Genomic DNA, 11317 nt, shown 5'->3' with positions numbered 1-11317 from the left:
ATAGGGGTTGTTGTGGGGGGCATCTGTGACGTTAAAGGCATATTTCAGTTTGCCTGATAAACGGGAACTGCCTGAACTGGGAGGGTTCCTGCATTTGGTCTTCCACGATAATAGGGAATACATTTCTAGATCAGGAGAACGGTACTGGATGTGGTTTCCAATATTTTGGCTCATACATGCATTCGCCAGTGTTTTTATAATCTCTTCATTGCTCAAAATTGCGGACGTTGGACACTTTCTTGCTGATTCACTAACAGTGTCACACTTCATATCAATGATATTCAGACTTCCATTCCATATATTCAGACTTTCATTCAATATATTCAGACTTTCATTCCATATATTCAGACTTCCATTCAATATATTCAGACTTCCATTCCGTATATTCAGACTTTCATTCAATATATTCAGACTTCCATTCCATATATTCAGACTTCCATTCCATATATTCAGACTTCCATTCCATATATTCAGACTTCCATTCCATATATTCAGACTTTCATTCCATATATTCAGACTTCCATTCCATATATTCAGACTTCCATTCCATATATTCAGACTTCCATTCCATATATTCAGACTTCCATTCCATATATTCAGACTTCCATTCCATATATTCAGACTTCCATTCCATATATTCAGACTTTCATTAAATATATTCAGACTTCCATTCCATATATTCAGACTTTCATTAAATATATTCAGACTTCCATTCCATATATTCAGACTGACAAACTTCATATATATATATTATTTCCTAAACGGCATGCCATAATATATATATTAAATATATATATATATAGAGAGAGAGAGAGAGAGAGAGAGAGAGAGAGATTTTTATGGTCGCCACTTTAACTGTAAAGGGGCGTGGTCAAGCAGGTGTCATGTGATTTAAACAGTTGACACGGAAGCACGGAAGTCGTCTACTCGGAGTGGCCGGAGACGGTTGGTCAGTCTCGTCGATAGATAACGTCCACGAGCAGCTTCGGAAATAAACGTTCTCGTTGAAGCAAACCCACAAACAGTCGAAGCTACACTTTCTATACGGTGCAGTTAGCATTTAGGTGTTTTTGTGATTTCTCTGTTAGGACCAAACAGTCTGTGTTGGTGATGACAGCTGGCAGGACGCAGAGCCTGTGAGGTGGGTCAAGTTCATAAGCTAACCAGCAGTGCTAAGCTAACTTACACCGGGGTTCTTGTTAGTTAGCCAGCTCAGCTAACTCCTCAATGCTGCACTTCGCATTCTTGTTTTGTCTTATTAAACCAAACTTGAATTCAGTGATACGACGTTTTTCAGCAGAGATATGCAGTAGAATATCATGTTTATGCTTAAGCTGAACCAATTGGGAAGTGTTCTGTTGCTGAAATTAGCATAATAACAACAAACAGCGCTATAATCAGAACAACTTATGTTAATTACGCTTTACGGCTGTAGGTTAACACGCATCCCAACGATCCTCTTCTGTTGAAAACAACATTAAAGTGCCTATACAAAGTAGTATGTCCGCATGTTTTCGTTTTTTATTAACGTTAGAGTTTTCTGAAAGAGAAAAATAAACTGAACTCGCGAAATGAAAGCGAATTATTACAAATTCTAATAAGAAATGATAAAGGAGCCTGTTTCAAGATATTTCAGATTAAATATAAGTGACCTGTATCTGAAGGGTCAGACTGCTGTTGTGTATGACCCTGTCACAAATGTAAAGAAGCAGCAAGATATAAATACAGTAAATGGTGTTCACGGTTGCATAATTTCTGATTCTACTATCCTGACTGACTGATGCTGCCGCTGTGTTTGTGTGCTCTCTCAGCTCCCCTCGTCCCTCCAGCCAGTTAAACAAGTCAGTGTCATGCCGGTCCTGGCTATGGCAGAGCCTGTGGTTGATCACCAGAAACAGTTTCAGGCTGCTGTGGATGTCATCCAAAACCTTCCCAAAAATGGTATTTAGCCTTTTAACACCATCACATAATCTCTCACACCATGTGACTGAAAGTTTGTTGCTTGTTAGACCTTAGAAACTGTTCATGAACTGTATCTTTGCTGTAGGCTTGAACCTTGTAAGGCCTCAGGGCAGTTGGCCTGTATTCAGTGACAGTGCAGTGTCACTGAATACTGTCACTTAATAATAATAATAATAATAATAATAATAATACATGCAAGTCAAACTGAAGTGTGGCTCTTTATGAGTTGTTAAATATTCCATCCAATATTTATTGTCAACAAATGTCTTGATTGACTTTGGTGTAAAGCTATTTTCATAACAGAGTGAGCTGCATATTTTATTTAAAACTACTTCTGAAGTGGAAAATATGTCTTGCAGGCACCATCTAATGATCTGCACTCTCCTTCTGTTTCCATTTTTCCAGACAACTAGGGAAATAGGGAAAAACCTGATAAATGTCTGTGTGATCCTGCAGGTTGCTACCGGCCGTCTTATGAGGTCATGCTGCGTTTCTACAGTCTGTACAAGCAGGCAGTGTGTGGACCCTGTACAGTGCCCCGACCCGGCTTCTGGGACCCAGTGGGCCGATACAAATGGTCTGTATTTGTGTGTGTGTGTTAGCTTGTATATCCCTGTAATCAGTGCTTAATTTGTAAATTTATTAGGTGCCTGAGCGCGTGAAATGTGTAATTATTAATTTACAATCAAATAATGAATTATTTAAAACGGATTGTGTACCTGCAGATTGTTTTAAAGGGCGATCAGAAATCATTATTAGCTACCAAATCTAATAGTAAACAAGGAAATCCATTGGACTTACCCTATTAGGCTGGATGAAATCTTGTATTTTATTTGTGTAGAAGGGCAGTGCAGTGACGGAGCACACTTTAGAGGTGCCGGAGCGCAAAAGACTTAAACTCAGAGGTACCGGAACCGCGCTGGCTTGCTCCGGCACAAATTAAGCACCGCTCGTAATCAGTCAGCTCAGTTATTTAGTAGCACATACACCAGCTATTTGGTTGTTCTGATAAGTCCTCTTCTTTCGTCTCCCCACAGAATGCCATGCTGTTTGTACTGTACATCACATTTCTGTTATTTCAAGGTTGCTACATTTTTGCATGGAGCTTGGTGTGGTGTTCTCTCTGTGTGTTAGTTACTTTATATAAAAGTACCGGAATGGATTCAACTTGGACTTTTTGTGCTTTAACATAAGCTACAAATGTGTCCAGCTGACTACTGTACCTCCAGCCAGATCTGGGTTTAGATACCACTGTACTTGCCAAAGTCATGGCTTATTCCCAGGGCTGAAATTGGCTTTTGTTTTGTGTGATCGCTCTAGCTTGCTTCCTTAGGTCCAAGCAGGGTTAGTTTAGCTCTTATCTCGCTTCTGTGGGCAGTGATCTTCTCAAGGTCTGCTGCACTTAATCCGATCCCTGCGCTTCCTTTTCTGACGTTGATGAGTGTATCTCTGTCCCACAACTCTGGTGCTGAAATTAACATATGATTTGTGGTGAGATTTATACCTGATCAAGTTTGTTCAGTTAGTTTTGGTTTTCAACTCCTTTCTCTTCCAGTACAGTCCCAAACGGTTCTGTGTTAGACAGTCTGAACGGGATAACTTAATGCACATCCGAGTATAGGGCAGGTAGACCTAAAAAATATTATGAATTCTCATTAAATGATGATGTTAATATTACAACTTTTTTCATGACATGTCAGAGAACACAGACTGTTTTGAATGTGCAGAAAATTTTAAACAATTAAAATGATTTTTTTTTTTTTTTTGAGGCGAAAAGCCTTGCACAAGCACATTAAAGAGGTTACTTTCCCAAACAAAACACTCAATCAGGAGGGTAAACTAAATCATGCCTGCATGTGTGCTGACTCAGCAGGGATGATATTACATGAGAAAAGTTGATCTACAGAAAAAACGGATCTGAAAGCAACACAGAATGCTTGAGTCTTACTGCATTATATTCTGTTACTTTTTAAGTAATTACCTGCCACCTGAATTTTGTTTCCTTTACATAAGTAAAGACTAACTTAAAGTGGTGCAAAAAAATTCACTGAATGCCCAAAATGAAGTGTTTATTGTTCAATATTTTCATATAATTTAACATTAAAGATTTCTTAAATATAGTTTTAAAATCTCGTCTAGTCTCGATCTCGTGCGCAAAGTGTCTCGTCATACCACGTCAGCAAAACCAAGGAGATTAAGACACACATTCCTGTCTGCATCAGTGGAGCAGGTGAATAGTTTTAAGTTCCTGGGAAACGGCATCACAGAGAACCTGACACTGTAATACCTGGAAACCGCCTAAGTCAATTGGCTAAAAATTCACTTGGCCTAGCAGAGAGCAGTACACTGTACATGAGCGGAAGTACTGTCGTTTAATCAGATGATGTGCACTGTGTTTTTTAAAATTTAGATTGTTCTTGTGTATGTGTTAGGGATGCCTGGAGCCACCTGGGTGACATGAGCAGGGAGGGTGCCATGGCAGCATATGTGGATGAGATGAAGAAAGTAGCACAGGAGGTACATTTATTTCATTCAGATATTTCAATGTACCATACGTTGGTGTAGTATTTCTGCCATGTTTGCATCTGCACACCACAGATGTAAAAAATGAATAATAATAATCTGTTTACATTTTAATTAATGTCTCCAAAAATGTATACCCAATTTTTTCTTGGATCCAAAAAAGAGAAGTGAAAGGTCGTTCTGCAGCATGCTGCCTGGTCAGATGAACATAGTGACTTGTAATTAGTAATCTTGTGATAAATATAGATTTCCATTGACTATGCAGGTCATTGACACCATGCCCATGAATGAGAAGACAGCCTCACTCTTCCACCACTTCGAACCTCTCTACAGGGTGATAGACGACATGCCGAAGCCTCCAGAGTCACTGCTCAAACTCAGAGAAGGTCAGTGACCCTGAGGATCTGTTTCTAACCGGCACTAACCAAACAGCTGGGGGGCTGCTTTGAGATCTGCTGGCAGATAATAATCTTTGATTAGAAGTTCAATTGAAATTAGATCTGCCCCGTCAGTGTGCTCCACCTCTGATGAACCGACCAATTTTAGTAAACAAGGTGTCTGTTGGGAGCCTGAACTGTTTCTGATGCACTCCACACATACAGGACTGTGCAAGAGGGTTAGGCGGGGTTGGGAAGAAATGCTGTCAAGTAAGAATGCTTTGAAAAATAGATTAGATTTAATAATTAACAAAATGCAAAGTGAGTGAACAGAAGAAAAATCTAAATCATTATTTGGTGTGATCACCCTTTGCTTTCAAAACTGCGCCCCTTTACCCAAAGTCCCTCAGAAACACATTTTATCTGATTTCTGTCCTTGTGGCTTCTATACATAGACATAACAAGATAAATGTTTTTATGAAATGAGCGTTTCCATTAATCCAAAAGTATAAATTATTTAATAATAATTAACTGGCACATTGCTACTTTAAGCTGCACTAATTCCTTCTTTTTCACATTAACAACAGATCGAATGACTGGATCATTGACAAAAACCACAGAGAATCAGCACCACCTCTACAGTTCTGTGGATCATTTTAGCCTCATTGTAGTTTTCTGGCCAGCAAACGCAGCCGGGTTTCCAGCAGTAGGAGACAGTTGTTCAGTGAAAAATCTCTAAAAGCCACCGTACACCACCTGCTCAGCAGCAAACAGCAGACAGACACAGTAAGGAAGACCAGCTGATGAGCATAGCGGAGCATTTAGCAGCTAAAGAGCCAAATACTCATAAAATATAATATGTACTGAAATTCATCAGGTGGACACAAACATGACTGTACACTGTTTGCTTACTGGTTTGGCTATGATAATATGTCAATGTTGTGTTTTCAGCTTGCTGTGCTGGCCCAATGTGGCCAAAAAGTCAATGAATGCAGCTCCAAAAGTAGTGGTACATACAAACTGTGATGGTGAGGTACACCTCAGGATCCTGAAATCCCTCTCACACACTACAGCAAATAAATCTTTATTTAAATTATTCTGGTGGATTAATCAGATGGTTTCTTTTGGGCAGCAGGTCTTTACCAAACCTGGATACATGCTTACACTGATCATGAGAAGCCTGAATGTATGACTCGGATTATATTATAATATTATCCTAATTAGTGAGACATAAAGTACATTCCCCAGATTCCATTTACTTTTGGGGTTTGCTACCATACACTCAGTGTCTTTTGTAATGGTCAGGATATTGTCAGAATACTATCTGTGTCAAACGGTTTCAGCAGTTTAAGTGGGGTTGGATTTTACCATTAGTAAATGTAAATGTTCATTTGAACTTTTGCTGGTAAACTGTACAGCTATTAGTTTCTCTACTATCAAGCATGTAGTCTGCAGTTTCCTTTGTCACTCAGCCTTGTAGGAAATGAATGAATGAATGTGTCTGTGTCCATAACTGTTGGTCCTAAAGGCAGTGAGCATGCCGACATTCCGGCCGAGATGAAGCAGGACGGCCCTAAAGAAGATTCTTCTGTTCCAGAGGCTGCAGAGCCAGATCAGGACTTCAACTTCCCTGAGGTTATGGAACTCACTGCTGAAACCACCACTAATGGTATGTAATGGAAGGCGCTTGACGGTTCACACTTCTCTTCCTGTCTAGAACACACAAGTGATCAGACAGAAGGCTAGAGCAGAGAGAAAGACGTCTTCTTTACTTCACTGTTGACTGACTGGACACTACATACACAGCTGGTTACTCTGCAGAGTGACAGCCCTTTAACAGTCTCCTCCTGCTCTCTGGGATTGTCTGTACTAATACAGGTGACTGAATTTACTATAGCTACACTGATAAACTCATTCTATAATCGTGACAAAATCAATATATATCCAGGTTAATGACAACAGCTATTTGGCTATATTGACATTTAACATGAGGGAACAGAGGTGACTCTAAACCGGAAGTTAACTACTATTTTGATATTGATTGTCTATTATTCTGTTGACTATTGAAACGAATAATCGATTCGGATTACGAATCGCAAAATTACACAATACCTCTCATTTAGCTATCAGCTTTTAAGTGAAAAGAAATCAAGTCCTGTCATGGACAACGGGTATACAGTAAGAAAAAAAATGTCTGTGCAGCGCTGTGCCAGCACTCATCTGAACAGCTGATCTGCTGTCAAGTGACTGAGCAGCTTACACGCTGGTACTGCAACACCCCAGGACAAACTGACCATATATTTATACAAAGAAAGGAATAACGCCATGCATTAAATTTGCCTTACAAGAGGGGACTGATAATAACTATTTTGTAGTAGACAGTGTTTCACAAGGTTTATATAGTTTCCCCTAACTCAACAACTCACAAAACTACATGATTTTTTTTTAAGGGAGTCTGGGGCGGATTAGTCACCACCTCATGCAGAGACTGGAGAACTCTTTAGAAAGTAACTATGACTTTTTCCGGTGTGGTCTAATCTTTCACCCTCAGCACAAACACATTGTCCAGCTGTAAACGTTTGTTATTGTAAAGTCAGGGCACATCTGCAATGTGAACGGGGCCGTTGTGGATCATAATTATGTGTCATAAAGTATAAATATATATATATATAAAATATATCATAAAGTTACACTTCTTATAATGATCCCTTTTATTATCCATGAATCATTTTTTCCTAACACAGAGATCAATGGACTTTTCAGCCTTCTATAACATATATGCGACATGTTTGTTGTGCTTCTGCAGACTCTGGGGCGTGCGAGGGGTTGGTGTTGACCAGCGACTCAGAGAGCGAGATTTTCTGTGACTCTGTGGATTCAGTGGAGCATCTCAGCAACATCAAGGTATGACTCACTCACATCCCACAACAGCTGGACGCAGCACGTGTGGCATTGGCAGTATACAGAGCAAATTAATTTTACTGCAGATATCAGACATAGTACAATTACTACCCCAATGAGTACGAACATGAATTTAATAGTAAATAATGAAGTGCATCACGTTGGAGGATGTGTCGCCAGGTTTTGATTCCCACTGCGACACATCAACAAATCTTTCCCCGAACAAGACACTTAACTCCTAGTTGCTCTAGAGCATCAGCTGAATAAGTAAATGTAATGGAAAAGTAATTAATGAAAAGTATAAATAGAGTTTATTTGCAAAACAATTGAAAGATTGATTTGCGTTCACAGATTCCAGTTGTCAAGTCGAATGGTTTTCACAACAGTCACGAGTCCTTGGAGTCATCTCTGGTTCAGAGCCATCAGCTGGAAGGAGGTCTGGAGGTCAGACAGGTCGGAGCGGGTCAAGGTGGAGAGGGGGCGGAGGACGGAAAGGGTCAGGGTCCCATCAGAAGGAGTCGAGACACAGGGCGGGACGGTTCCTCCCAAAACTGGAGAGACCGTAAGTTGCTACACTATGAAAGCCCAGTGTTTAATATTAAAGAGGTGGTATTCTGCTTTTTGCCTTTCCCCCTCTCCTTTATTGAATTATATATCTTTTTTGTGCATGTAACAGGTTTGCAAAGTGGAAAAGCTCAAAGTCCAGCCAAGCGGCGTCATTAGCCCTTTTTTTTTGAAAAGCCCCGGACCTCAGAAGGATTTTTAAAAATCAAACAACAAAAGGCCGAAAATTGAACTTTACAGGCTTAACTAACGTTACGTGCGTGTGAGCGCGTGGGAGATTATTATTATTTATTCTGCTGCAAATAAGCGGAGAATAAGATGATCCAGCTGTAGCTCTGTGTCTGTCCTCTCTGCTCCACCTGAAGCTGTGAGCTGCACTTTATCAGAGGCGCTGAAATTACCTTGTGTGGGTTGGTGGTGAGGTTAATCACCTGATAGGCAGAGGATGTATTATACACCCCCCCTCCCTCCCTTTTCCTAATGTAAAGTTTTATTTCACATTGCCTTCCTGGCTCAGGCGATTTAGGAGCTGGCTCATATAGGAGGCGGTTTACTAAGAGACCAGTCAATCACTCACAGTCCACATCAGTCGCGGACAAAATGTAGGCGATAGAAATGTTGAGGGAGGAAAAAAGAAGTTGCTGGAGGCCGGTGCAGTAAAGTGCCTCAATATTACAGACTTTTCTTTTGTGCTGCTGTTCCTTCTAGCTGAAGGCAGCAGTGATGATGTCTGCAGCAGGGGTGGGTACATCTAATGTAGGCCTACTCTTAATTAATACTTTCACTTTCCATTAACGGTGCATTAAAGCGTCTTTAGTCTCTGCAGAGCAAATGAAGACTACACACTGTAAGATCTATGTCAGACGATCACTGCATTGATGGAGATATATTATATATATGATATATATGTCCTGTTGTTGATCAGAGCATCGCTTTGGACATTAGCCTGTTTCTTTTCTTTAATACGCAGTGGTTACTATTTGTTTTATAGTGATGTCTGACGGTGAGTCCTTAAACAGAATGTCGCCGGTGAAACTGATTTTTCACTCAGCAGCTACCAGCTGTTATTTATTTTTGAGATGCACAGAGAGAGAATATGGCGGATAAAATAGTTCTGTTGGGCTTTACGCATGGCGCACAGCTTCCTCTGTATGTAGGTTTACCTGCTTCAACAACGAGCTGCTCTCGTGTTGCTGCCACAATAATTCTTTGCATTGTGAAGGTTATTTAAATGCTTAAGGAATAATCAGATTGTATTGGCAGCCTGTGCGACTGCAAAGCAAGCGGTTTGGTTGGCTACATCTCCATAGTAAAAGGCACAGGCAACAAAAGTTGGCTGGACAGCAAAAGTTATATTTTAAAGTGATCTTATCAACACCTTCATGGAGATTGAAAAAGGAAAATAATTGTAGAAATAGCTAAATTACAGGTAATCAGCTTCTTCACTGCATTTGCAGGAATATTTTAATGGGCTACTCAAAAAATAAACTCATCAAGTTGCCTAGTCTGATGCAATAGACAGTCCATTTTTACTCTGATAGCCTATCTTGACCTTTCCTCATGTGGACACATAGGGGCTGTGAGCCTGCACAGCAAAACACACAAGAATTAAATCCCCACACTACCATGGATAGTAGTGGTGCAACGGGTTGTTCCACACGGTGTGGCACACAGGTGGACCGCGGATTGATTGCAAATGGAAATGTCAGAGAACCCAGGTAGATTCTGAATGTGCAGAACTTTGAACATGAGCAGAAAACCTGCTGAAACACAGGAGCTATTAAAGTCCAGGAGTTTATCACTGAATAAAAATGATTTAATTATTATTTAAAAAGGTGCCACATGCACATTTAAAGAGGTTACCTCAATCAGTCAGGCCTGCGTGTGTGTAGATTCAGCAGTGATGATATTAAAAGTTGATCTACAGGAGAAACATATCTGAAAGCTGAGAGCTGCTCTGCATTATATTCTGTTACAGTTTTAGATTTTAAATTGTTTTTTTATACCTTTATTAAATCAGAAAAACTATTTTTCCAAGGGTGTCCTGGCCAAGGCAGGCAGCAGTACAATTGCACACTTAAGATGGAAATAAATAATCAGTTACAAGGTCTTAAAATATCAAAATGTTCTCAAATATTCACCGCAATTCAGCAACAAAGACGATCAACCGAGTAATCAGTCATAACATCTGACGGCAGAATTGCCAGCCTTCAAGTCACTTAAAAGCAACCAGTGAAACCGGCTCACAAAGATTCAGCCCCCTGCTGCTACCTGAATTGTGTGTGTCCCTTTTACATAAATAATTTCCACAATAAATTGATGCAGAAAAGGCAGAAACTGGTGCAAAAAAACACTCAAAATGTTCTGACCCCAGACCCCCCTGTTCATACTGTCGCAGTTTAGTTGTTATATTATTATAATTAGACACATGACATTACAATTTAGCAACATCAAAATGAGACAGTTGTTAGTGGTGTTGTGAGGTTTGTTGTGCCGTATAAGTAGAGGATGTTTACTGTTGCTTTACTGCTTTGGGATGGGGGGTGTGGAGGATCAATTATTATATGAAGATGTGAAGTTTTAAGTCCTAAAAACACCCCTGGTCCAGCCCAAAGGGAGTTCCCATCTCCCACAGAAAACTCTGCTCTGAACCGCCTGAAAACAGCTCGTTTGTAGTCCAGTCGCTTCCCTTTCATCCCTGTGAGGTCACAGCAAAATGCGCATCATAACGCTCGCCAAGCGGCTACTCCGACACGCTCTCAAAAAGACCGGTGGAAAAACAGTGAGCTGCAGCACACAGCTCTCGTCTCCCTTCCAAACACCAGCTACCCTCCAGACAGTCAGTGGACATAAAGTTGTTCCTGTGATGTAGAGACAGAGCTCAGTTAAAAATTTATGGATGAAAGATACTTTTGTTACAGATTAATAACTCACCACTCTGAAACTCTTGCTCCAGTCCATGTTGCTAAGCTGGTCGGCAACATGTACAG

General features: G+C 40.3%; 3 protein-coding genes across 4 annotated transcripts in view; 1 reads left to right on the top strand and 2 right to left on the bottom strand.

Annotated features, from left to right (window-relative positions):
• Positions 1–2870, bottom strand: part of LOC123982476 (1-phosphatidylinositol 4,5-bisphosphate phosphodiesterase delta-3-A-like) — a 37795-nt gene extending 34925 nt beyond the window's left edge. For both annotated transcript variants that reach the window (XM_046068007.1, XM_046068008.1), the window contains exon 1: positions 2764–2870. The gene's annotated coding sequence lies outside the window, so the exon portion shown is untranslated. The remainder of the gene's footprint in view (positions 1–2763) is intronic.
• The window catches only part of tmem94 (transmembrane protein 94), a 339697-nt gene that overhangs the window by 200594 nt on the left and 127786 nt on the right, over positions 1–11317 (bottom strand). The gene's annotated exons all lie outside the window — the stretch shown is intronic.
• Positions 919–11317, top strand: part of acbd4 (acyl-CoA binding domain containing 4) — a 62949-nt gene continuing 52550 nt past the window's right edge. The window contains exons 1-8 of the mRNA XM_046068016.1: positions 919–1141; positions 1812–1941; positions 2419–2539; positions 4395–4479; positions 4751–4871; positions 6391–6531; positions 7669–7766; positions 8115–8325. Coding sequence (XP_045923972.1) covers positions 1851–1941; positions 2419–2539; positions 4395–4479; positions 4751–4871; positions 6391–6531; positions 7669–7766; positions 8115–8325 — 868 coding nt within the window. The 5' untranslated portion in view covers positions 919–1141; positions 1812–1850. The remainder of the gene's footprint in view (positions 1142–1811; positions 1942–2418; positions 2540–4394; positions 4480–4750; positions 4872–6390; positions 6532–7668; positions 7767–8114; positions 8326–11317) is intronic.

The sequence above is a fragment of the Micropterus dolomieu genome, linkage group LG14, assembly GCF_021292245.1.
Source record: "Micropterus dolomieu isolate WLL.071019.BEF.003 ecotype Adirondacks linkage group LG14, ASM2129224v1, whole genome shotgun sequence".
In the NCBI taxonomy this organism is placed as follows: Eukaryota; Metazoa; Chordata; class Actinopteri; order Centrarchiformes; family Centrarchidae; genus Micropterus; species Micropterus dolomieu.
The sequence above is the reverse complement of the archived record's forward strand: the minus strand, read 5'-3'. Positions and strand labels throughout refer to the sequence as shown.